The sequence below is a fragment of the Nyctereutes procyonoides genome, unplaced genomic scaffold (genome assembly GCF_905146905.1).
Source record: "Nyctereutes procyonoides isolate TBG_1078 unplaced genomic scaffold, NYPRO_anot_genome, whole genome shotgun sequence".
NCBI classification, from domain to species: Eukaryota; Metazoa; Chordata; class Mammalia; order Carnivora; family Canidae; genus Nyctereutes; species Nyctereutes procyonoides.
In genome coordinates this window covers 2,302,126-2,330,058 of record NW_026575028.1, presented here as the reverse complement: position 1 = coordinate 2,330,058, position 27,933 = coordinate 2,302,126, and the positions used below count along the sequence as shown (strand labels likewise).

General features: G+C 37.7%; 1 protein-coding gene across 5 annotated transcripts in view; it reads left to right on the top strand.

The window, feature by feature from the left end:
• Nucleotides 1-27,933, top strand: part of ADIPOR2 (adiponectin receptor 2) — an 87,666-nt gene that overhangs the window by 33,579 nt on the left and 26,154 nt on the right. For all 5 annotated transcript variants that reach the window (XM_055315482.1, XM_055315479.1, XM_055315480.1 and 2 more), the window contains one exon: nt 9,223-9,478. In XM_055315482.1, the coding sequence (XP_055171457.1) occupies nt 9,308-9,478 (171 nt within the window). In that variant the 5' untranslated portion in view covers nt 9,223-9,307. The remainder of the gene's footprint in view (nt 1-9,222; nt 9,479-27,933) is intronic.

Genomic DNA, 27,933 nt, shown 5'->3' with positions numbered 1-27,933 from the left:
TTCTGGTGTTTTGGTTTGCATAAGATCTTCTCTATACCCAAGTTTGCTAATTTTTTCTTCTTCAGTGCTGTTGAGTCCACATAATGACTGTTAAATTTGTTGTACTTTTTAATGCCAAAATTTCTGTTGAATTTTTTTCTACTTTGTCTCTCTTTATTGATACTTTCTATATGATTTTGTTACGTTTTTTTTTTACTTAAGTAATTTCTACACCCAGTGTCAGGCTCAAACTCATGACCCTAAGATCAAGAGTCACATGCTCTTCCAGCTGAGCCAGCCAGGCAGATAGGTGCCCCTAATGTGACATTGTTATTGTGCTTTCCTTCACTTCTTTAACCTTAGTTTCCTTTAGTTGTGTGAACATGTTTATATATGGTTACATTATAAAGTCTTCATTTGATAAGTCTCTCTCACAGGAGACTTTTTTCCCCACAGTGCAAGTTGTTTTTTTTTTTTTTTTTCCTTGTGATGAGAACTTTGAAGATTTATTCTTTTAGCAACCTTTGAATATACAATACACTTTTATTAACTATAGTCATCTGTACATTACATCCCCGGGACTTATTTTATGAGTGGAAGTCTGTACCTTTTGACCACCTTTATTACCCATTTTTCCCCCCTTTCTTCCTAGTGTATGGATATACTTTCCTGTTTCTTTGCATGCCCCATGCCCCCTAACTTTTTATTGGATACTGGACCTCTTAGATAATGTGGCAAATCTAGGTACTGGCCTCCCTCTTCCAATGTTTGTTATTTGGTTGTTACCTGGAGTAGTGACTGATTGTTTTAATTGAGTCTTTTTCCCCATTAGTGTTCAGTTGTTTTTTTTTTTTAAGATTTTATTCATTTATTTAACAGAGAGAGAGAGCTCTGCCAGAGAGCACAAGCAGGGGGAACAGCAGAAGGAAAGGGAGAAGCAGGCACCCTGCTGAGCATGGAGCTCAGATGGGAATGTGGATGTGGTGCTCCATCCTGGGACCCTGGGCATCCTGATGTGAGCTGAAGGTGGCTGCTTAACTGACTGAGCTACCCAGGTTGCCTCTAGTGTTTAGCTTCTGTTACTGTTTCTCAGGGAGGTGTCATTTTGGATATGTCCACAGTTACCCAGGGATGATACTAGTTTGGGTTGGGCTGTCTTTTCTGTTTCCCTGCCCATACTCGGTTGTTAAACTTCATTAATTGCTAGATGATTGCTCTGATGATTTTAAGAATGCCTTGGACTCTTTTAATTTTTCTGCGGACTAATCCCATCAAATTCTAGCTCCTTTGAAGGAACGGTTTGGTTTCTGAGTTTAGTGTTTTAATTTTTGTTACATACACCGACTCCTCCCAGTTATCTTATTTTCTGGTATCTTCTGCAAACTAACCTGCCCAGAGTTTAGCCTGTATCTTTTTTATTTTACTTTTTATTTTTAGAAGTGGGGAGGGGTAGAGGGGGAGGAGAGAGAGAATCTTAGGCGGGCTCCATGCCCAGTGTGGACCCTGAGGCAGGGCTCAATCTTCCCATGCTGAGATCATGACCTGAGCAGAAATCAGTAGTCTAATACTTAACCAGTGGAGCCACCTAGATGTCCCTAGTTTAGTCTATATTTTGATTCTGCTTCCAATACTTCCACTGTTCTTCAGAATGCCTTTAGACTTCTTTACCCAGTGTTGCAAATAAAGTTAAGCCTTTTGGGAAGAGATAGGCCTTCCTGCCCACTCCCTTCCAGCTTCTCACCCCCAGGCAAAATATCTGAACCAGGGCTCTAGAGATATGGGGACAATGAAAAGTTCCTAAGTGATAGCCCCACACTCTTAAGGAATGAGTGCTTGGTGGTCCACTGGGCTTTGGTCTTGGGTCCTCTCAGCTTGTTTCTCCTGGTGTAGAACCTCCACCTCCTGAGCTGTGTCAAGAATGATCAGTGCCCTGCTGTTCTCACCATTCAGTGGTCAATGGCAATTGCCTCAATTCCACAAGTAGGGCTTGTAGGAGGAAGAGAGCCCCTACTTGTAAACTGTGTTTATCTGGGATTAGCCTTGGCAGTAGGTACCCTCAGACAGAATAAGAAATACTGATGTCCTCCTGTTCCTTGATGGAGGAAACCTCTCCATCTGGGTGCTGGAGGCCAAAGGGCCCTGTGTTTTTGGCTGCAAGAGCCTGGAGTAGTTTCTCTGCCCCTCTGAGTTGGGAGGGAGAAGAAGAGAGACATCTTGGTTCATATACCAAAGATTTTTTACTTTTCTTACTGAATTTTTGTCGGTAATCTTCAGTGTTTCTTTCTATATGCTGTTTACCTTTGGGACTGTTTCCAGAGGTTTTTAATTTTTTGTTTTAGTTTGTTTTTATCATTTTCATTGGGGAGCAGGTCAGCAGAGCTCCTCATGCTGTCATGCCAGAAGTTGTTCTGTTCTTTTTTTTTTTTTTTTAAACCATTCTGATTAGGTTTGTAATGAGTTCATTTAGGTTTTAATTTGCATTTCCCTGATGGTTAATGACGTCGAACACGTGATTATTTTGATTACTTGCCATTTGTATATCCTCTTTGGTGAAACGGCTGCTCTTGGCATTTGTCCATTTTCTGGTTGGAGGTTTTTAAATTTTTTTTACATTTTTAAATTTAAATTCAGTTTGCCAACATACAATATAACACCCAATGCTCTTCCCATTAAATGCCCTCCTTATTGCCTGTCACCCAGTTACCCGAAGCCCCCACCCACCTCCCCTTCCACAACCCTTTGTTTCCCAATGTTAGGAGTCTCTCATAGTTTGTCTGCCTCTCTAATTTTTCCCACTCAGTTCCCCTCCTATCCCTTACAGTCCCTTTTACTATTTCTTATATTTCATGTATGAGCGAAGCCATATGATGATTGTCCTTCTCCAATTTGATTTATTTCACTCAGCATAATACTCTCCAGTTCCATCCATGTCGAAGCAAATGATGGGTATTCATCTCTTCGGATGGCTGAGTAATATTCCATTGTATTTATATACCACATCTTCTTTATCCATTAACCTGTTGAAGGATATCGAGGCTCTTTCCACAGTTTGGCTATTGTGGACATTGCTGCTATAAACATTGGGGTGCAGGTGTTCTGGCTTTTCACTACATCTGTGTCTTTGGGGTAAATACCTAGTAGTGCAATTGCTGGGTTGTAGCTCTATTTTTAACTTCTTGAGGAACCTCCACAGAGTTTTCCAGAGTGGCTGCACCAGTTTCCCATCAACAGTGCAAGAGGGATCCCTTTTCTCCACATCCTCTCCAACATTTGTTGTTTCCTGTCTTGTTAATTTTCACCCTTCTCACTGGTGTGAGGTGGTATGTCATTGTGGTTTTGATTTGTATTTCCTTGATGGCAGTGATGAGCATTTTCTCATGTGCTTGTTGGCCATGTGTATGTCGTCTTTGGTGAAATTTCTGTTTATGTCTTTTGCCCATTTCATGATTGGATTTTTTGTTTCTTGGGTGTTGAGTTTGATAAGTTCTGTATAGATCTTGGATACTTGCCCTTTATATGTCATTTGCAAATATCTTCTCCCATTCTGTAGGGTGGTCTTTTAGTTTTGTTGACTGTTTCTTTTGTTGTGCAGAAACTTTTTATCTTTTTTTTTTTTTTAAGATTTTATGTATTTATTCAGGAGAGACACAGGGAGAGGCAGAGAGACATAGGCAGAAGGAGAAGCAGGCTCCATGCAGGGAGCCCGATGTGGGACTCGATCCCGGGACTCCAGGATCACACCCTGAGCCGAAGGCAGACTCCCAACTGCTGAGCCACCCAGGCATCCCAGATCTTCCAACCATTTTGAATTTATCTTTGTTTTTGGTGTAAGAGAATGGTTCATTTCATTTTCTGCATGTGGCTGTCCAATTTTCCCAACATCATTTATTGAAGAGACTGTCCTTTTTCCAGTGGATAGTTTTTCCTGCTTTGTGGAGTATTAGTTGACCATAGAGTTGAGGGCCCATATCTGGGTTCTCTATTCTGTTTCATTGATCATGTGTCTGTTTTAATGCCAGTACCGTACTGTCTTGATTACAGCTTTGTAATACAGTTTTATTTTAAATCCAGCAATGTGATGCCTCCGGCATTGGTTTTCTTTTCCAGTGCTCCTCTGGCTATTCAGGGTCTTTTCTGATTCCTTACAAATCTTAAGATGATTTGTTCCAACTCTGTGAAGAAAGCCCATGGTATTTTGATAGGGATTGCATTGAACGTGTAAATTGCCCTGGGAAGCATAGACATTTACACAATGTTTATTCTTCCAGTACATGACCACGGAGTGTTTTTCCATCTCATTACAACTTCCTCAATTTCTTTCTGAAGTGTTGTGTAGTTTTTAGGGTATAGATTCTTTGCCTCTTTGGTTAGGTTTATTCCTAGGTATTTTATGGTTTTGGGTGCAATTGTAAATGAGTTGAATTCCTTAATTTCTCTTTCTTTAGTCTCATTGTTAGTTATAGAAATGCCACTGATTTCTGTGCATTGATTTTGTATCCTGCCACATTGCTGAATTGCTGTATGAGTTCTGGCAATCTTGGGGTGGAGTCTTTTGGGTTTTCTATATACAGTATCATGTCATCTGCAAAGAGGGAGAGTTTGACTTTTTCTTTGCCAATTTGAATGCTTTTTATTTCTTTTTGTCGTCTGATTGCTGAGGCCAGGACTTCTAGTACTATGTTAAATAACAATAGTGAGAGTGGACATCCTCCCTGTGGAGTTCCTGATCTTAGAGGACAGGCCCTCAGGTGTTTCCCCCTTGAGAATGATATTTGCTGAGGGCTTTTCATAAATGGCTTTTAAGATATTGTGGAATGTTCCCTCTATCCCTATACTTTGCAGAGTTTTAATCAGGAATGGATGCTGTATTTTTTCAAATGCTTTCTCAGCACCTATTGAGAGGATCATATGGTTTTTATTTTTCTCTTGTTGATGTGATCTATCACGTTGATTGTTTTATGAGTGTTGAACCACCCTCGCAATCCCGGGGATACATCCCACTTGGTCATGTACTGTTGGATCTTCTTAATATACTTAATCTTCTTAATGTACTGTTGGATCCTGTTGGCTAGTATCTTGTTGAGAATTTTTGCATCCATGTTCATCAGTGATATTGGTCTGCTGTTCTCCTTTTTGGTGGGGTCTTTGTGTGGTTTTGAGATCAAGGTAATGCTGGCCCCTCATAAAATGAGTTTGGAAGTATTTCCTCCCTTTCTGTCCTTCAAAACAGCTTTAGTAGAATAGGTATTATTTCTTCTTTAAACGTTTGTAGAATTCCCCTGGGAAGCCATCTGGCCCTGGTGTTAAAGTGTATCTGGGGATCTTGATGCTTCACTGCCCCTCCTGCAATTCTGCCCGATTTCCCTGCTAAGCACTTTTCTGTCAGTGAAAACTCAGGCTTGGATTTTTAAAGTTCCCACTTGTCCAGTGCTGGGCTTTCGTGCCCTGAGGCTTTTGCCCAGGTAGTTGTGGTTCCCCTCCCCCACTTTATTTCTTTTTTATATTTATTTATTTATTTATTTATTTATTTATTTATTTATTTATTTATTTATTTATTTATTTTCACCTTCCTACCTTGTTAGAAGGGAAAATTTTTCTCTCCTTAGCATTCCAGCTGTTCTCTACCTCTCAGGTTGAATTTTTAGGTGTTCAGGATGTTTTGAAAGATATCTAGGTAAGTTTGTGGGACTAGATCAGTTGAGGACCCCTACTCCTCTGCCCTCTAGCCCGTTTCTAGTTGCAGTATTTTTTTTTTAATTTTTATTTATTTATGATAGTCACAGAGAGAGAGAGAGAGAGAGGTAAGAGACACAGGCAGAGGGAGAAGCAGGCTCCATGCACCGGCAGCCCGACGTGGGATTCGATCCCGGGTCTCCAGGATCACGCCCTGGGCCAAAGGCAGGCGCCAAACAGCTGCGCCACCCAGGGATCCCTAGTTGCATTATTTTTAAGTACTGTTGAATTGTGAGTTCTTTATATAGTTTAGATAATAGCTTATTGTTGGATATGTGATTTACAAATATTTTCTCTCAGTCAACAACTTGTCTTTTCAACTTCTTAGAGTGCTTCAAAGAGGAGTTAATTTTGATGAAGTCCAATTTATCACTTTTTTCCTTTTATGGATCTTAGTTTTGGTGTCAGGTCTCATAACTGTAGAATATGAAGATTTTATCCTGAGTTTTTTAGAAAAGTTTTACACTTTTGCATTTTACATTTAAGTCTATGATCCATTTTAAGTTAACTTTTGTATAACCTGTGAGGCTAAGGTTGAAGTTCTTCTTTCTTTGGCTGTCACCATTTGTTAAAAAGGCTGCTTTACACTAAATGGCTTTAAAAATAAGAGTTGGGTATACATTTTGGATCTCTGTTTTGTTTCATCAATCTGTGTGTCTTTTCTTCTGCCATTACCACACTGTCTTTACTGCTGTAGCTATATAATAGGTCTTCATATTAGTTAGAGGGATTTTCCCCACGTTATTATTTTTCAAGATTGTTCTTAGTAGGACCTGTGCCTTCCATATAGATTTTAGAGTAAGCTTGCCATTATCTTGTTTTCATGCTAAGACTTATCTTAGATTCTTAGTATCAATGCTTTTGGTATCAAAGCATTGCATCCAGTAGCAATATTTTTTGTCATTAGATAGAATGCAAATAAACTAAAATGTATAGCACATTACAATTCTTGAGTGTTTTAGAACTGGAGTGTTTTGTTAAATCTTTAGGAACCTCAGAACTGACATAAATCCTTTTTCCTTCAATAATTTTATTGTTCAAAACATTTTGTTAGGCCTTCTTGCATTGCTTATAAAGTAGTGAATAGAATTAAGTTCTTTTAATTGAAGATTTCACAGTGCCTTATTTTGTTCATTCTTTTATTTTACTTACAAATTTGGTAAACATTATTGTTCGGAGTGTATATTAATTTCAGGCCTTTCCTGGAAATTTATTTTTTATTTTTTTATTTTAAGATGAATCCTTTACAAATTCTTTGGGAAAACTTACTTCATGTTACTTTCTTTATTTCTGAGTTGTGGATTACAAAAATAATTCTAATAGAACGTCCCATTAACATTCTCACAAATGAGCAACACTCCACATATAGCTCCGGCTTATGAGAAGTTTGATGTGGTCATATTTCAAGGCTGCTTTGCAGAAAGCTTTATTTTACTTGCAACAATTTGAGAATAAAGATTCTGATTCTGTAGTTTACTTGTAATGTAAGCCAAATGACTTTAGGGTTCAAATTTTTATCTTTTTTTCCCCTAGTCTTAATCTTTTGGGTAGTAGAAAGAACATGAACATCATGAGGGCCAGAAAGACCTGGGTGTAAATCTCACCTGTTCCTCTTTATTTTTATTAAAATAAATTAATAAATGAATTTCGGAAGCCACAGTTTTCCACATCTGTAAAATGGATGATAAAATACCATTTTATAACAACACCTCAGGGGCTGGCTATATATTAGGATTATGAGAGATACCATGTGATGTGTAAATTCTCTGGTACAGAATTTAACTTTGTTGAATCATTGATCCACAGTAAATACTAGCTTCCTTTCCCTGAGATAAAATGAAATGGTTGTTGTCAGACAGTTTTGTGAGCTGTACATAAATAAAGATGTTATTAGCATTGCTTTTTCTTTTAGATTTGGGCATTAATAGCATAGTTTATAATCTCATATTATTAATATGCTTGCTCAGGCCCTTAAGTGATAGGCATATGCTAATAAGGTTTGGTGATCCTTAAAGGTTTGTGTCTGTTCTTGCTCCAGAAACTTTGAAAGCCATTAGAGAAATCCTGCAGTAAACTCACTTGATTATATGAAAGACTTGGCTATTTTTTAGTCTAATTCAAATTTTAGGACTAATCCTTAGTCTTAGTGCCTATGTATATGAAAACCAAATACATATTTTCACCTTCTTTTGATGCTATGCAGGCCCTCCCACTTTGCCTTACTCTCCTTTCCCCCAGTAAGAACTCTGAATCTCATGGGATTTTATGAGCATAACGCATACCCTGGCTTCTTCCTGTTTTAGTGTTTCTAATTGGATTGACTGTTATAATGACCTTATAAGTATATGTAACTACATGTCTAAATTAAGCTTTTGTACTGCGAGTTTAGAGGACCAAGGACATGAAATAATTGAACTCCCAAGAAACTTATGTCAGTCTAATTTAGAAAGATAGTGATGGTCTCTGAAAGTGTTTTTACCACTCAAGAATATTTAAATGTCATCTATCAAATTTTCATTAAACGTTTATGTGCATAGCACTTTATGGGAACTGAAGGGATATAAAGGAGTATGCTCCTGAGTTTCTTGCCCTGCAAGTTAGTTAGGTTTCAAAACATCTCAGATGTTGAAATGTCAGACATTTGAGGAACTTAAATACAAAACATTACTAATAATATGTGCTATGAAAGAGACTTTGTCCTATTTATTTCATATAAAGTATGGTGAATTTCGGTTTCCTCGCCTGAAATGTAGATATACAAATATACCTGGTGAGGTCATTGTGATGTTTAAGAGATTGGATATGTAAGACCCAGCTTTAGTGCATAAAATCCACGTATTCTTTCTGCAGTTTGGTCTGTTTTTAATTGAAAAAGTGATTGTAAAATGGTCTGTTTGAAAATAGTCCTGGCATATTGTAAAATGACATTTGTTAAAAAAAAATGCAGGCAGAAAAAAATGAAAAGTTTCCCCATTTGAGATCTTTGATTCTTCCCTGTGTACTTCTGTACCACGAGCACAGTTTTGAATATTTTCCAGTAATTATTCTGTGTACATACACAATTATACTTTTATAAATTCTGGGGATGTTGTACATGTTATATCTTGCTTTTTTCATTTAAAAATTTATTTTGAAAAAAAATTTATTTTGACAGCCTTTTTAAAGATTTTATTTATTTATTCATGAGAGACCCTCAGAGAGGCAGAGACATAGGCAGAGGGAGAAGCCGACTTCCCACGGGGAGCCCGAAGTGAGACTCAATCCCAGGACCCCGAGATCATGTCCTGAGCTAAAGGCAGATGCTCAACTACTGGGCTACCCAGGAGTCCCAGATTTTGACAGTCTTTACTATTAGTACATGTGGATATTTTATACATTGTTTTATTGTTCTTAATGATTGTTGGGTACTCTATTGTTTGAGTGTATAATAACATAACCTTTATCTTCCCCCAGCACTCATTTAATGTGTTTATTTAAAATATGTTAATTCACAACTTTCCTCTCCTTAAGGTCAACTCACCCTCCAGAAAGTCCATCCTCCCAAGAAGAAGGGACAGAAAGAAAGACCTCTTTGTAAGAAAGTCTTGGGTATCCCATGAACCAGACAGCAGAAAACCGATTGGGGTGCAGCAGGACTCCAGAGCCAGATATAAGGCTCAGAAAAGGGCACCAACTGGATGGTACAAGGAGAAGTCATAATGACAGCCATCAAAGAAATTTGGAGCCTGTTTTAGAGGCATCTGTTCTTTCTTCCCATCATAAAAAAGTAAGTTAAAGGGGAAGTATGGTAAGTAAAAAAATATGGGAATGTGATTGGAGGAGGATATTTAGGAATGCTGGAGAGAGGATGGGGTTTTGAAAAGGAATCTTGAGCACATTTGTAAGTTTTTGTTCAGGATAATTTGAAGTCTTAAAAATTTAAGTTAGCTAGGTATTATTTGATTTTATAGTTAATCCTTTTCTGCTGATAGTCAAATCATACTTAATCTGCTTTATCTTATTTGAGAAGAGAAGTGGGTTTTTGTAGTTCAACCATGTTTTAGTTATGACATTATATTTTTGGAGAAATTCTAACTCTGTGCTGGAACTACTTTTCCAAATATGGTTTATCTCCAGTGCATACCTTGAAAGTCATTAGAATTCTTGGAACAGAAGGCAGATACTAATCTTTCCTTTTACTCCCCAGAGAAAGGAGCAGCTTTTAAATTATTTAAGCAACTATACCTAGAGAGCAAAGGTATAAGTATCTGTGAACAGCATCAGAAAGTCATTGTTTTATGTATTTTGTTATGTGCTTTGTATCCTTGGAATTATGTAGCATGTGTCCACTGTTGTGGCTCTAGTACAGTGTTTCTCAAACTGTAGGTTGTGTCCATTAGTGGTTTGTGAAATTGATTTTGGTACAAGTAGTGTTTAAAAAATTAAACAGCAAGAGATTAAAGAGGGACATGTATGTAGTAATATACAATTAAACCATATTATTTGATGAAATTATTTAGTTTTATATAGGTAATATATAGATATGAATAATGTATGCATTTCTTAATGTGGGTTGTAGTTAAAACATTTTGAAAGCCTCTACTCCAAACTGCATCTTTACCATCTTAAGAGATAATGTTCATCATGTGGGTAATAGTGGTGTTGGTTTGAACTACAGAGGGTTGTCTTGTCCTTTCAGGTCTCTTACAAGAATTTCATCAAAGCATTGTAGCAATATAGGTACAATATAGGAAATTTAAGATATTTTTTCTATTCTTAAGGATACTTTATAAGCCATCTTTATCTTCTTGGCTAGATGGTGTTATAGTGAATGATTTACATGTATGCACGTGTGTATGCCCACACATACACAGGACAGATCAGTAAAAGTAAAAGCACTTATTTGCCTACAGTAAATATAATTTGGTCTTTAAACCAGCATTATTACAGTTTACAAGAAGTTTCACAGATATCTGGGGCAAGAACTTGGATCCACACTTAAGACCTTGCTTTCTTGCTGCCATTTTACAGTAATGTGTACTAGCAGCTAACTATGACTTATCTAAGCTGAGCAAGCTGTTTCCCTCATTTGCTACTAAGGCCTAAGTGGTGACTGGGGTGGTGTTTTGTTTTGTTTTTTTCTTCTTAATTACCGTAAGCACAATGTGAATTATTGATAACTATATGCTCATTAGATCTCTAGAACTTTTACAGCTTACATGACTGAAACTCCATAGCCATTGAATAGCACCTCTCATTTTCTCTGCCCCTGCTAGCCCTTGTCAGCCACCATTATGCTGCTTTTATGAGCCTGACTGCTTTAGATATTCCACATAAGTGGAATTCTGCAGTATCTCTCCTTCTATTACTGGCTTATTTCACTTAGCATAATACCCTCAAGTTTTGTACATGTTGTATATGACAATACTTCTTTTTTTAAGGCTAAGTACTATTCCTTTGTGGGTATATACTGCATTATCTTTATCCATTCATCCACTGATGGACATTTAGGTTGTTTGTACTTCTTGGCCGTTGTGAATAATGCCACCAATACTGTTTTCACTTTTTTTTTTTTTTTGTGTGTGTGTGTGTGTGTGTATACCCAGAAGTCGAATTACTGGGTCATTTGGCAGTTCTATTTTTAGTTAGTTTTTTTTTTTTTTTTTTTTTTTGGAACCTCCATACTCTTTTCCATAGGAGTTGCATTATTTTATATTCCCGTCAACAGTGCACAAGGGTTCTCATTTCTCCACATCTTTACCAATACTTACTATTTTCTTTTTTGGTAATGGGTGTTCTAACAGATGTGATGTGGTACTCCATTGTAGTTGCTTTGCATTTCTTTGATGATTAGTGATATTGAGCATCCTTTCATATATTTGTAGGTCTTTGGAGAAATGTCTGTTCACATCTTTTGCCCATTTTAAAATCCATTTATAAACCAATTGAGTTTTTTTCCCAGTTGAGTTTTAGGAGATCCTTTTATATTTTGGATATTAACTCCTTATCAGATATATGGTTTGCAAATAATTTCTCCTATTCCATAGGTTTTTAATTTTGTTGATGGTTTTCTTTGCTGTGCAGGAGCTTTTTAGGTGACGTAGTTCCACTTGTCTAATTGTGCTTTTGGTGTCATATCCAAGAAGTCATTACCAAAACCAATGTTATAAAACTTAACTTTTGGGGCTCCCTGGGTGGCTTAGTGGTTTAGTGCCTATCTTTGGGCCAGGGTGTCATCCTGGAGTCCTGGGATCGAGTCCCACATCGGGCTCCCTGCATGGAGCCTGCTTCTCCCTCTGCCTGTGTGTCTCTGCCCCTCTCTCTCTCTGTGCCTCTCATGAATAAATAAAAAAAAAAAATCTTAAAAAAAAAACAAAAAAAACCCTTTTTCTCTGTATTTTCTTCTAGGAGATATATAGTTTTAGGTTCTACATTTAGGTTTTTCTTGAGTTAAGTCATTATGAATTGATATTTGTGTATTATATAAGGGTTCAGTTTTACTCTTTTGCATGTAGGTATCTAGTTTTCCAGTACCATTTATTGAAGAGACTGTATAGTCTGTTTCTTATTATATAGTCCTGCTGTTCTTGCTGAAGATCATTTGAGTATATATGCGGGAGCTTATGTCTGGGTTCTTGATTCTGTTCCATTGGTCTATAGGTCTGTCTTTCTGTCAGTACCATACTGTTTTGATTACTGTACTTTTGTAATATATTTTGAAGGAAGTAGGATATTTCCAGCTTTATTCTTTCTCAAGACTCTTTTGACTAGGAGTGCCTGGATGGCTCAGTCAGTTAGGTATCTACCTTTGGCTCAGGTTATGATCTCAGGGTCCTAGAGATCAAGCCCCATGTTGGACTTCCTGCTCAGTGGGGAGTCTGCTTCTCCTTCACCCCCATTCTTCCCCCATTTGCTCTTTGTCAAATAAATAAAATCTTAAAAAAATAAAAAAGACTATTTCGACTATTAGAAGCCCTTTGTCATTCCATATGAACTTGAGGATTTTTTTTTTAAATGATTGGGATTATCTTAAAATGGTGATGTAATAAACAGAATTGGAAGAGGATTGACCAAGTTATTGAACACAGAGTTAGAAGATCTATCATTTAGCCTTGTAAAATAGACAAGTTACTTACCCCGGATTTATATTTGTCATGTGTAGTGGGACAATAGATGATATTGGTGTTCCTTTCCAGTGATGATAGAGTTCTACATTATTACCAATAAAATTTTTGGTAGTAAGAAATGTTCTTAAGGGCTTCCAGAATGTACACATTGAATTATTCTTTTCTTTTTAGGATTTTGTTTTTAAGTAAAAACAAAATATACCCAATGTGGGGCTTGAATTTACAACCCCCAAATCAAGAGTTGCATGCTCTATTGACTGAGCCAGCCAGGCAACCCACATTGAACTGTTCTGAAACACACTCATATTAAATAGCTGATAGTGATAATTAGTACCTCTAGCAGTTTCTAGAAGTGATTGTGTAACTGAATGCTTAGTAAAGACTGATTGAAAGTGCAGGAAGAGGAAAGGAGGAAGTGTGTACAGGGCATTTCAAGTAATAGGAGTAGTGTGTGCAAGGTCCTAAATCTGAAAAGCACTTGACATATTTAAGAAGTGTGGTCAGTGGATAGGTGGAAGAAATGAGGGGAAAAAAGTTAAGTACTTTTGTAGACCATGATATGGGTAAAGTACAGTGAAAGTTATTGCAAAGTTTTAAGGAAGGGAGTGATAAGATTTTATTTACAGTCTAGAAAGATCACCCTGGGCTCTTAATGTGAAGATAGCAGAGTTTGGGGGCTGTTGGTGGGGAAAGAAACTTGGAGATGAGTCAGAAGGATGCTATAGAAATTCATGAGAGTAGCTTATTCTGGGTTGATGGTGATAGTTGAGTTGGCAAGGAGCAGATACATTTGAGCTGTGCTTTGGAGGTAGAGTTGACAGAATTTGCTGGTATGTTGGATATGATGGGTTAAGGGAGAAGGGAAGGAAATGACAAGAATGAGTGAGGTATGACATGAATACTTGGATTGCTGGGGTATGATTCTGTTTTCTGAGATGGGAAAAACTAGAGGATAAAGTATGGAGGTGAAATAGGTTTAGGTGGGAGGATCAAGAGCTTGCTTTTGGTTGTGTTAAATATGAAATGAACATGAGACATCTTAGTGGATGCATCTAGAAGATAGTTGGGTAGGAGTGTGGCCTTCCTAAGAGTGGCCAGGGCTGGAAGTAATCTTTTAGGAAGTAGTTGCAATGTAGATGATACTTAAAACTTTTGAAATAGTTAAGGTTACTTAAGAGGGAGAGGGAAAAGAGAAGGGCCTAAGGATCCAGCCATTTAGCCTGAAGAACACCAGCATTCATGGGGTATTTCAATAAGAGGGGAAAGTAGAAGAAGCTAGGAAAGAGACTCTTAAAAGGTAGGAGGAAAACTCAGGAATTGTAATATCACAAAAACCAAGAAAGTCAAGGAAGAGAGGAAGCAGTGATTTGATTTGTTTCTATACTGCTAAAGAGATCATGGACAAAAGGGATAGACTAGTGACCACTGGTTCTGACAACGTGGTGTTTATAGGTGAACTTTTTTTTAAAAATTTTTTTTTAATTTATTTATTTATGATAGTCACAGAGAGAGAGAGAGAGAGGCAGAGACACAGGCAGAGGGAGAAGCAGGCTCCATGCACCGGGAGCCTGATGTGGGATTTGATCCCGGGTCTCCAGGATTGCGCCCTGAGCCCAAGGCAGGCGCCAAACCGCTGCGCCACCCAGGGATCCCTATAGGTGAACTTTAACAAGAGCTTTTTTGGTAGAGGACTGGGAACAGAAGCCAGACCTTGGAGTAGATTAAATTGTGAATAGTGGGTGATAAATATTCATGGCATGTGTAATAAGCAATCCTTTCTTGGTCATGTAAATAGATGTTTCAAACAAGTAAACTTTTCCCCACATGTTTCCTGTATACTAAAATTATTTTACACTTTCTGGTTTCCCACACAGAATAATAGTAAAATTAGAATTACATAAAGCCTTTAATTTTTTGCTTATTTCTTTTATAAATGAGTATATTCTGCAGTCTATAGATGGCAGATGTGTAGATATTTTATTATTTTAGGTGTTTTTGGACTATTAAAGAAAACTTACTAAGACTAAATTGTAGGACTCCAAGGCCTACTACTATATTCTAACTGTAGATTTGTGGAGAATCTTTCCTGAGTCCTCTTGACCTATACTTGGAATCTGTACTTTGCTTATCTTTGTGGTATTTGAATATCAAATGTGAATTGAGAATTGTGACTCAACTATCTTCAGTGCAGATAGATATATTCTGGTAATTTTTTAATCTCTAAAAATGTTCATAATGTACATATTGAATGTCAAAGAAAAACCAAAGATAAGATTGTATATGGAGAGAGAGAGAACAACTTATAAAGTCATGCACACTGAAATTTAGAGTTATGTAAATATTTTAATGTTAGTGCACCAAAAAAGTACATCCCCATGTTAGATTTTGCTGCAGGAACTAAATATTCCAAAAGCTCAATGACTTAGAATGATAGAAACAAACATAAGGGCTATGGTCAAGTGTGACTGCTCTAGGTTGCTCTATTGCAGGTCAGCTCCATGAGTCTTCTTATTCTGGGACTCAAGCTGAAGGAGGCTGTCCAGGACATGTGCTCGTGGCATGCTGCAAAAGTCCCAGAGACCAAATCAAATCACACATTTGCATTCAAAGTTTCTGCTCATATATGATGTGTGTTACATTTGCTTATGTTCCATTGGCCAAAGCAGTTATGTGGCCAGGTCCAAAGATAATGGGATGGGGATTCTATTTTTTTGTGGGAAAGGAGTGAGTGAATAATTGAGAACTTTAATATGTAATCTGCCAAAAGTTTCTAAAGGAAAAAGCCATTCCCTATTCTTGTATCTTGTACTTCATGTAATTTTCAGTGCTGGGGGTGTCTGGGCGTCTCAGCCGGTTAAGTGTCCAACTCTTGATTTCAGCTCGTGTCATGGGATCAGTTGGGGCTTGTCTCTCTCCCTTTGCTTCTCTCTCTCTCTCTCTCTCTCTCTCTCTCTCTCTCCCTTTTTCTCTATCTCAAGTAAATATGTAATTGAAAACTTAACAAAAAACCAACAAATTTTGAGTGCTGCATCAGACGCTGGAGAGGATTTTCTTATACCACAGAACACTGGAATGATAGTTTGAAGATGTAGTTTCTTCTCTTTATCTAACTCCTTATTATGACTCTGCAGAATTTTTCATTGCATCAGTTTCTCTGAAAAATATCACCAACAGGGATCCCTGGGTGGCGCAGCAGTTTGGCGCCTGCCTTTGGCCCAGGGCGCGATCCTGGAGACCCGGGATCGAATCCCACGTCGGGCTCCCGGTGCATGGAGCCTGCTTCTCCCTCTGCCTGTGTCTCTGCCTCTCTCTCTCTCTCTGTGACTATCCTAAGTAAATAAAAAAAAAAAAAAAAAATATCACCAACAACATTGTGTGTGTGTGTATCTTCTATATGCATATTATATGAATAATGTGAGAATTTGTGAAAATTCTTTGTTTTTAGATTTGATGCTTACTTTTCTGTTCCTGTCTATTGCCCTGAATTCTAATTTCCTGTTTGTTGTCTTGAATTTTAATAATGAGCAAAAACAAACAAAAAAACAAATTTAGTATTGTAAATATCCAGAGGTTTCTTAAGATATAAACTGGTGTGTACAGTTGAACTGACTATTTTTATGATACGTTGAACCTGTGTTCTAGATGAGAAAACTGAGACAGTGAAAGTTTAAGTGACCATTCCAGTGGTTTCCTGTTGGGGGCAGTTTTGACTCCCAGGAAATACTTTGCAGTGTCTGGACACATTTTTGCTTGTCAAAACTAGGGGAATTGCACTACTAGCATCTTGTGGGTAGAGACCAAGGATGCTGCTAAACATTCTATAATACGCAGACAGCCCCCACAACAAAGAAGTACCTAGCTGAGTATGTAAGTGCCAGGGTTGAGAAAGCTAATACATGTTCTGATTACCTCATTTGGCACATTGTCACAATAGCAGATCTAAAAATATTATGCTTTTGATTAATGGAAGTATTGTAGGAATGTATTTTTTCAGATCCCAGGTCTTTCATTTTGCAGTTCTCCCAAGAGATTTCATCAAATCATCATCCATGTAAATGATCCATCTTAAGTTGTGATTTTTAATGTGCACAGCTTACAGGGTGGAACACAGTGACCCTGTTTGGCTATGCTGGGCTAGGTGCTAGGAATATGTGATGGGTAAGAGCCACAATTTGTTGGCTGCATTACAGAAGTGGTGGAGACACAGACAACAAACCCCCGAAACACATAAATAAGATAATTTCAAAGTGATAATTGTTATGAAGAGAAAAGTATGCTAACATAGTGAGTTGAGAGAATTTTGAAAAAAAAAATTTCTTACTAAGATTTTAGTTTTAGAGCAGTTTTTAAATTCACAGAAAAATTGAGAGGAGAAATAGAGACTTCCTGCCCTCACATGCATAGCCTCCCCCACTATCAACATCCCCCACCAGAATGCTATCTTTGTTATATTTGATAAGCCTATAATTGACACCCAAAGTTCATAGTTTATATTACAATTTACTCTTGATGTTATGTATACTATGAATTTGGACATATATCCATTATGGTCTTATACAGAGTAGTTTCAGTGCCCAAAAAATCCTCTCTGCTCCGTTTCCTTCCATCCCCATCCCCCCATCCCCGAGTTCCTTAGCTGTACTTAAGGAAAGTATGTTTGAGTTGAGGCCTGAGTGATAAGGAACACCAGCAAGAAGAGTATTTGCAGGTAGAGGAAACAAGCTACCATAGGGAGCCAGAGGTGGAATAAGCTTTTCCCCCTCTGCTACTGCTGTCTTCTCTTATATCCTGTCCTTCCCTTTTCTTCCCCCTGAGGACTGAAAGAAGGCCAGTGCAATTAGAGCATGAGGAATAAGAAGGAAAAGTGAAATGAGAGGAGGTCAGTAGGACAGGGAGGGACCTTGATCATATAGGTGTATAGAAGGACTTTAGGTCTTATTTTAACAAAATCTGCTAGAAAGTGGACTGTCTTTGGAGTGTCTAAACAGAAGGGAGGGATTGGTGATTTTTTATACCATCACTCTGGATGTGGAGAAGGAACTGTGAGAAGACAGAATGGAAGGACAGGAGCCTGTAGAATATTCTAGGTGAGAGAAATGTTTGCATGAAATAGGGTGGCAGTAGCAGCAGAAGTGGAGGGATTCCCAGTATATTTTGGAGGACCTATGTATGTATGTGTATATATATATATATTAGGACCTCCTGATGGATTCAATGTAGAGATTGAGGAAAAGAGGGTAATCAAAGATCATTATTGGATATTTTAACTCTGCAAAAACTGAGATTGGTAAGATGAGGGGGCAGGCTTTAAAAAGGTGGAATCAAGCATTTCATATTTTAGAATATGAGATTTGAGGTTCTCTTTAGTCATCTTAGAAGAGATAATTGAATAGGTAGTAACTATCACTTTATGCTTTTTAATGTGCCACTTTCCTTAACTATATTCAAAACTGACAAGTGTGCTTATTGAAGCTGAAGACTTCTGTTAAAGCTAGAGAAATTTCAGACTAGCCAATTAGACTGAGATTAAAAATGGCAGCGAAGTTGTGTTTATAATATGAGTTATGAGACTAAAATGTTTTTAGAATTCAGAATTTGTCCATCCTGTCCCTTTTGTGTCAGATTCACAGTGATTATCTGTTTCTTATTCTATGTATTTTTATTTATCATTTTCACTTGATAGAGTGATATCTTTTAAATATGTTTGTGCTCCTTGTTTCAATAACAAATTATCAAGCGAATGTGATTTTTTTCATCCTTATGAATGAACTCATTAGATTGCCTTAAAAACCTCTAATTGAATTTCCTTTATTTTTATTTTTTTTTAATTTTTATTTATTTATGATAGTCACAGAGAGAGAGAGAGAGAGAGAGGCAGAGACTTAGGCAGAGGCAGAAGCAGGCTCCATGCACCGGGAGCCCGACGTGGGATTCGATCCCGGGTCTCCAGGATCGCGCCCTGGGCCAAAGGCAGGCGCCAAACCGCTGCGCCACCCAGGGATCCCTTGAATTTCCTTTAATCTTCGAGTTAACCCAGAAACCAACAACCTGAACAAAAGAACCATTTCTTTGTTCCCATCTGTTTTAACAGGTTTTCTGTGAGGAATCATGGAATGAGAGCATTAGATTGTCAAATGTTAGAGTTGAAAAGACTCTCTGAAGCCATTTTGGTTTTAACTTCCTCAATTTACTAATGTGGAAATTGTGTGTTTTTGTTCCTAATGAAAATTTGTCCTTTCAGTATTGTTTCTCTTTGGAGTGGAAGTTCTTTGCTGCAAATGAGAAGGTGGTTTATGAAGAGACCAGTGCATCTGTATGAGAGGTGGTTTCAACATACTGGGTCATTTAAGCAGTGAAAACTTCTACTGCTCTAGTTTTCCCTTGCCCTTCCTCTTCATTAATTGCAACTTTTGTTCTGTATTTAATCTGTATACAGTACTGCCCCTTGCTGCTAATTTCAGAGTTGTTAGTATAGAAGAATACTATACTATAATAATAATATAGAATAGGAGCTAGAAAAGGAAGATAGAGTTATAAAAAATTATGTAATTTTGAGACTGAAATTAAAGACAAATCATTAATATCTTCAAGGGACTTAATGAATTCCATACACCAATTTTTTGGTTTTTGTTTTTTTTTTAAAGATTTTATTTATTTATTCATGAGAGACAGAGAGACAGAGAGAGAGAGGAAACACAGGCAGACAGAGAAGCAGTCTTCATGCAGGGAGCCTGATGTGGGACTCGATCCTGGATCTCCAGAATCACACCCTGGGCAGTGCTAAACTGCTGAGCCATCCGGGCTACCCTTGGTTTGTTTTTTTGGAGGAAGGATTTCTTTCTTGAAATTTCCAGTTTTGAAGTGGAAATATGTTAGCTGTTAGCAAATAGAGTATATCTGTCTGAATAATTCCAATAGTGCCTTAAATTTGTATGTAGCCTTCTCACAGACATTATCTCATTTGCTTCTCAAAATTGCACTCAAATAGGAAGACCAGATATGATCTCTTTTTATTTTTTAAAGATTTATCTATCTATCTATCTATCTATCTATCTATTTATTTATTTATTTATTTATTTATGATAGACATAGAGAGAGAGAGAGGCAGAGACACAGGTAGAGGGAGAAGCAGGCTCCATGCAGGGAGCCCGACGTGGGACTCGATCCCGGGACTCCAGGATCACACCCTGGGCCAAAGGCAGGTGCCAAACCGCTGAGCCACCCAGGGATCCCCTGATCTCTTTTTAAAAGTGGATGAAAGTAAGATTTAGAAAGTTTAGAGTAATATGCCGAAGGTCACATGGCCAAATGAGAACATGTGCCAGGTCTTCTGACTGTACTTTCTGCTGAACAAAACTGCCTTTATGAAAATTGGCAGCAGGCTGACTTCATGTTTCTCAGTTCTAAACTCTGCCCCTGGCAGCCCCGGTGGCACAGCGGTTTAGCGCTGCCTGCAGCCCAGGGCGTGACCCTGGATCGAGTCCCACATTGGGCTCTCTGCTTCTCCCTCTGCCTGTGTCTCTGCCTCTCATTCTCTGTGTCTCTATGAATAAATAAATAAAATCTTAAAAAAAAAAAAAAACTCTGCCTCTTGAGTATTTATGTTGAGCCCAGAGGTTAGATTCAATCATTGGTACTTGTTTTTTGACAGAATTGTTACACACACCTCATTTTTCTTTTAGGCCAGGGTAACTTTGCTTCTCGGATGCATTCTAATCTTTCAGTGAGTTTTTTGTTATTTTGGAAGTAAATAAACCTAACATTATCATCATGGTGTGTTCTTTCACATTTCTAATGATTTTGTATAATTTTCTTTGAGTACTTGTTCTTTCATTTTATTTTTACTTATTTTTAAAATGATTTTTTAAAAAAATTTGAGAGAGAGGGAGAGAAAGAAGCTAAGTATTTGCTGAGCGGGCAACTGGACGTTCGGCTCTATCCCAGGACTCTGAGATCATGACCTGAGCTGAAGGCAGATGCTTAACCAACTGAGCTACCCAGGCCCCCATTCCCTTGTTATAAAATGTAGAACTTCGGGGCAGCCTGGGTAGCTCAGTGGTTTAGCGCTGCCTTTAGCCCAGGGCCTGATCCTGGAGACTCGGGATCGAGTCTCATGTCAGGCTGCTTGTGTGGAGCCTGCTTGCTTCTCCCTCTGCCTGTGTCTCTGCCTCTCTCTCTCTCTCTCTCTCTTTTTCTCTCTCTCTCTCTCTCTGTCTGTCTCTCACGAATAAATAAAATCTTTAAAAAACAAAAAACAAAAAAAAAATAAAATGTAGAGCTTAAGTAGATTGAGTAGGCTTTAAAAAAATGTGTTAATTACCTTAGATTCTCTAGCTATGTTAAATGTTAGTTGTGCATAAGGATAAAAATGTAATAGGAAAAGCACCAGGGGTGTCTTTTTTTTTTTAAAATAAAAATCAAATGAAATTCTGAATTTGTAAAAACAAAGTTCTATAAGCAGTTGTATCCATTACAGAGTGATACATCTTTTTGTGTAGGTGTTTATCAGAAGATTCCTTTAAATCAGTGAATCTATTTTGGAATACTCAACTGATGGATCACCTATGCCCTTTAAGGAAAATAAACACAAATGCCAGGATTTAATCTTAACCTACTAAGTCAGAATCTTTGGGTCTTGGATGAATGTATTTTTTTAAATCTTCACAAGTAACTAAGAAACTCACTACTGTTTAAAAATCAGTGCTTAAAAAAAAAAATCAGTGCTTAAAGTTATAGTTTTTTTTTTTTTTAAGATTTTATTTATTTATTCATGAGAGACACACAGAGAGAGAGAGAGGCAAGAGACACAGTCAGAGGGAGAAGCAGGCTCCATGCAGGGAGCCTGATACGAGACTTGATCCCAGGACTCCATTATCACTCCTTGGGCCAAAGGCCAAAGGCAGGTGCTAAATCGCTGAGCCACCCAGGGATCCCCCCACCTTTTTTTTTTTTTTTTCCTTAAAAGATTTACTTCTTTATTTTTAGAGAGAAAGAGCACGAGAGGGAGAGGCAGTGGAAGAAAAGAGAGAATCTCAAGCAGACTCCCTGCCTAGCATGGAGCTGGATGTGGGGCTTGATATCATGACCCTGAGATCGTGACCTGACCTGAAATCAAGAGCCAGATGCTTAACCAACTGTGCTACCCAGGCGCGCCCCTATAGTTCTTTTATTTAAAATAATGTATTAAAATCTTCTCAGGAGCATGGTTCACAAAAAGACCAATCCCTGTATGCTCTGAGGAATATTTGGGAAATTGAATTAGATTTTTTGCTGTTTGTTAAAGGAAAATGTCCAGTTACTCACAGTTCACCATTTTAAAAAATATTGAGATAATCATATATAAAATTCACCCATTTATAGTGTACAATTCAAGTTTTAGTATATTCACAGAATTATGCAACCATCAGAACAGTTTAATTTAGAATATTTTTATTATCTCTGAGTAAATCTTTTATCCATTAGCCAGCTATCATTCCTATCTCCACACCCTAACTCTAGGCAGCTGATTTCTATTTCATCTTTCCCACTCATATATTTAATCATGTCTTTTATATTTCATCACAATACACACCGTAACTTGTAATTATGTATTTGTTTGATTAGATGTTTAGTAATTATTTTTGCTTGCAGACTGTGTTTCATGGTGGAACAAATCTTGCGTTTTATCACCCCATCCTCAGATTCAAACCCAGTCTTTTTGATTCATGGTAGGCATATAACACATAGTTGTTGAATGAATTTATCAATAGCCAATATAGTGTTCTAGGTCTAAACTGTTTCAAGTAGTTTCCATAAAGAGATGTACAGAAAGAGAATATTGGAGTATGCTGTTTTGAGTTCAGGGAAAATTAGTTACATACTTTTTTAATCCATGATAGAATAAGTGTATTTTTATTATTTACCAGAAGAATGATAGCTCATATTTATTGAGCCTGTACAACGTGTGAGGCAACTTTCTAAGCTCTTTTTCACATATCATCTCATTCATTCCTAGAGTAGCCTTATAGAGTAGGTATTAGTAAAATCTGTTTTACAGATGAAGAAACAGAGGTTCCATTGAATTTATGTGAGTGATACACTGGGACTCTTATTAGAGGACTTAATATACTACTTCTCTTCATGGGGCTGGATTTTCCTTTCACTGGTTTATTGTCAAAAGTGTGATTTGGCAGTTTGAGTGGCTATTTGTTTTTAATACATTTTAATTTTTTTTTTTTTTTTTTTTTTATTTATTTACGATAGTCATACACACACAGAGAGAGAGAGAGAGAGAGAGGCAGAGACACAGGCAGAGGGAGAAGCAGGCTCCATGCACCGGGAGCCCGACGTGGGATTCGATCCCGGGTCTCCAGGATCGTGCCCCAGGCCAAAGGCAGGCGCCAAACCACTGCGCCACCCAGGGATCCCTGTTTTTAATACATTTTAAAGGACACTTTTCATAGTCAAAATTGTGGAAAAGGAGACCCTGTTTGTGGTACTGACCCATTGTAATTGTGGAATTGACTCTTAGGGAGCTTCAAATGAAATATCTGTACAGTTGCATTCATTTCCCTATGTGTGAGAGTCCTTTATTTGAGGCAGTGGAGAGGTTAATTTACTTTATTCCTTAAGAAACTAGGGATCCCTGGGTGGCTCAGCGGTTTGGCCTGCCTTAGGCCCAGGGTATGATCCTGGAGTCCCAGGATCAAGTCTCACATCGGGCTTCCCGTGTGGAGCCTGCTTCTCCCTCTGCCTGTGTCTCTTGCCTCTCTCTCTCTCTCTCTCTCTCTCTCTCTCTCTCTCTCTCTCTCTCTCTCAGTGTCTCTCATGAAAAAATAAATAAAATCTTTAAAAAAAAACTAATTTTTTTTTAAAAAACAGAGGACTAGAAATCAAATACAGTTGACCCTTGAGCAATACAGATTTAAACTGCATGAGTCTACTCATACATGGATTTTTTTGAAATATGCAGTACCACCAGTACTATAAATATAGATTCTCTTACTTATGATTTTTTTTTAAATTTTATTTATTCATGAGAGACAGAGAGAGAGAGGCAGAGACACAGTCAGAGAGAGAAGCAGACTCCATGCAGGGATCCCGATGTGGGACTCGATCCTAGGACTCCAGGACCACGCCCTGGACCAAAGGCAAGCACTAAACCTAAACCGCTGAGCCATCAAGGGATCCCCTATTTATGATTTTTTAGTAGCATTTTCTTTAGCTTACTTCATTGTAAGAATACAGTATATAACATACAAAATACATGTTAATCAACTGTTTATGTTATTATGTTATTGGTAAGGCTTTTGGTCCATAGTAGACAATTAGGTAAGTTTTTGAAGAATCAAAAGTTTTATGTGGATTTTTGACTACTTGGGGAGGCAGTGCCCCACCTCTTGCTTGTTTAAGGGTTAACCGTACTTTAAAATCTCTGGAATAGGAATCTATTTTTCATAAGCTCCCTCACATGAATCTGGGGGCACACTTAAGTTTTGGGAACTAGTGAGTATAGCCTTCTCCTTTTCATAAGACGTGTATGTATAGGTTCTAGACTGATGAAACGTTGGTAGTTAAACCTAGGCCCAGAGTAACTGAGTATGTCCTTATCCGTAAATGGAATACCTGATAGTGTGTACTTTGTCTCATAGTGTGGTAGTGAGAACTGTGTGTGGTACATGGAAAGTACTTACAAATGTTGGATATGGCACATCATTTGTGTCAATAAGAAAAGATTTGCTTAAATTTCATCTTAGAGAGCCTGGGTGGCTCAATGCTTGAGCGTCTGCCTTTGGCTCAGGGCATGATCCCAGAGTGCTGGGGTCGAGTCCCACATCGGGCTCCCTGCGTGGAGCCTGCTTCTTCCCTCTGCCCGTGTCTCTGCCTGTGTCTCTCAGGAATAAATAAATAAAATCTTAAAAAAAAAATCATCTTAGGCAGATTCTTTTTCTATGCCTGTTTAAGGACCAGGCATAATCTATTAGATATTGTTATTATACTTTGTAATCATCTTTAAAAAAAAAAGATTGTTACTGTTTTTGCTAATCCGAACATAATTCTTATCCCCAGTACTTAAAATAGTTTGGAATATTGTATTTGCTTAATAAATAAGCAATGAATGATTGAACCTAAGTTTTGGCCCTGGTCCACTACCAGCGAGTTGTGTGATTTTGGCCAATTTTCGTTATTTCTTTGGGCCTCATTTTCTTAATATTGAAATGAGTTGTTAGAACCAGGTGATATCTAAGGTTTCTCAACCTCCACATTTCTGTGGTCCCCGTACTATAGTTGTAAACTCTTGTTTGTTAGAGGATAAAGATAAATGAAGGTCATAATTAGTTTTTCATGGATTGGTCTAATTAGGTGTCTTTGCTTATTAAATTACTATGTAATAGGTACTTTTATCACTTAAACCAAGTTTGTTTTTATTTAGTGAAGCTACTGTGCTTCAGTAATCTCTAAGGAAGCAGTTTTTAAAAAGAAAAGGAAAAACAAAAGCAAAGTTTTGGGTTCAGAGAGACCTAGATTTAAATCTCTGATCTTTTCTATATTTTTATTTCCCAACGTTTCCAAGAAAAAAACAACAAAAACATTACTGAAGTGTATAATGCATACAGAAAAGTGCATGTATGGTAACCTGTGTAACCAATACCCCTAGAGGTCCCCTTAATGCCTTCCCTCCTCCATAGTGAAGCCCGTCCTTTTCCCAGAGGTAACCATTGTCCTGATTTCTAATGGTATAGATTAGTTTTGCCTATTTTTGTACTTCATGTCATTGGAACCATTAAATACTCTTGTATCTGGCTTCTTTGACTCAGCATCATGTTTGTGAAATTCATCTATACCTTGTGTAGCTGTAGTTTTGTTCATTTTTACTGTCCTTTAGTTTTCTTTGTGTGACTATAATACGTTCTCTTAATGATACCTAGTGGGTTGTTTCAAGTTCTGGGCTCTTCTAAATAGTATTTCTATAACTATTTTAGTACTTGTCTTCTGGTGAATGTATAGTCGCATTTCTGTTAGCTCTATACCTAGGAGGGGAATTGCTGGATCAGGAATGACCCCTTTCCCCCTTTAAACATTAAAAACTTTTAACTGACCCTCATATGGTCATATTTTTAATATTAGTTTGAAACAAAGTGCGTGAAGGAAATTGACCAGGAATGTACTTCATTTATATAAGATAATGTCATTAGGCTGGGAATCAAGGTACCACTGGGAGCTATGTAACTTCCCTTAGATTGCATTTCTTTATTTACCACGCTTGATCTGGTTTTCCACATCATAAAATGAGAATAGAAATACTCATCTCAGAAGGTTGCTGAGGATTTGATTATTTAATTTATAAAGGCACTTAGTAAGTGTCCAGCATGTAGTTAGTGCACAATAAATAAGAATTCTGTTACCCTGTCCTTCCTTTGTAATAGTAGTCCGGTAATTACAATAAATCCTAGTAGTCACATCCTGAACTTACTCTTCCATCTCAGCCATCCTTGACTTCAACAGTCTTTTCACAAAGGTGATTTTTAAATCTCTCATCTTAGTAGTGACCTCTTTATTGGACCTTAAACTGTTTTATTTATTTTAATTATTTTTTCCTTAAACTGTTTTAAATTGAACTAATTTAGCCTGCTCCCTCCCCATCAGCTTTTCCTTTTGATGTCCTGATTTCTATTAAATAGTCTCAGCTTTCTTCCAAGTATCCAAACTTGGTTCCTAGAATGTCAGAGTGGAGGGAATACCAAATTTAGTTTAGTAAAGATGCATGCATTTATTCTTTCTGCAGATATTTTTTAGGTTTTTGTTTTGTTTTTTAGAATTTTATTTATTTATTTTTATTTATTTATTTTTTAATTTTTATTTATTTATGATAGTCACAGAGAGAGAGAGAGAGAGAGGCGCAGAGACATAGGCAGAGGGAGAAGCAGGCTCCACGCACTGGGAGCCTGATGTGGGATTCGATCCTGGGTCTCCAGGATCGTGCCCTGGGCCAAAGGCAGGCGCCAAACCGCTGCGCCACCCAGGGATCCCTATTTATTTATTTTTAAAGAAAGAGAGAGAACAAGTAGGGGAAGGGACTGGGACAAGCAGACTCCACACTCAGTGAGGAGCCCAACGAGGGACTCAGTCTCAGGACCCTAAGATCATGACCTGAGCCAAAACCAAGAGTCGGATGCTTAACCAACTGAGCCACCCAGGCACCCCAGCGTTGTGTTTTGTGTTTTGTTTTATTTAAGGGTGTATTGGCATTCTGGGAATACAAAAATAAAACATAGTTTCTGCTGTTAAACAGCTGACAGTCCAGTTGGAGGGACAGACAAGGAAATCAATACGTTTGTGGTATTGGTTGTGTGATTGTGCAGGGTACTGTGGGAGCAATTCTGTCATCAGCTAGGGTCTAGGGAGGCAAAACTTGAGTTTCAGAGTTAACTAAGAGAAAAAACTAAGGATATTCTAAGCAGAGGGAACAGCAGATGTGAAGACACAAAAGTAAAAAATAGCACAATGCTTTTTAGGGAATAATACCAATAATAGCTAACATGTATTGAGTATATACATTGGTAAGTACTGGTGTCTAAACCTGGGAAGTGTTCAGCATAGTTAGAATGAAGGATCAAGAGTGCAAAGTAGTGGAGGGTTTGGTAGCAAGTAAGCCTAGACAATTGAGGCCTAAAATCCAGGTCTCTAGACTTCTGGTGCAGTACTTTTTATCATCCAAAATTATTTTTGAAATATATAATGTGGTATATTGGTTAAAATGAATAGGCCATTTCTTCAGGCCTCTGACTCTAAAACCTGGATTCCTTTATATATGCTAAAGTATATTTAAGGTTTTTTTTTTTTTTTAAGATTTTATTTATTTATGACAGAGAGAGGCAGAGACACAGGCAAAGGGAGAAGCAGACTCCATGCAAGGAGCCCGACGTGGGACTTGATCCTGGGTCTCCAGGATCACACCCCAGGCTGCAAGCGGCACTAAACCGCTGAGCCACAGGGGCTGCCCTATTTAAGGGTCTTGAAAGCTAAGACAAAGCCACAAAAGAGGCATCCAGATTGCCCTGATCTTTAGTTTTACAGGTTTTCTTCACATCTCTGAATTTTCAAGGTATTAAGTCGAAGAGAGCAGCAGCCTTTA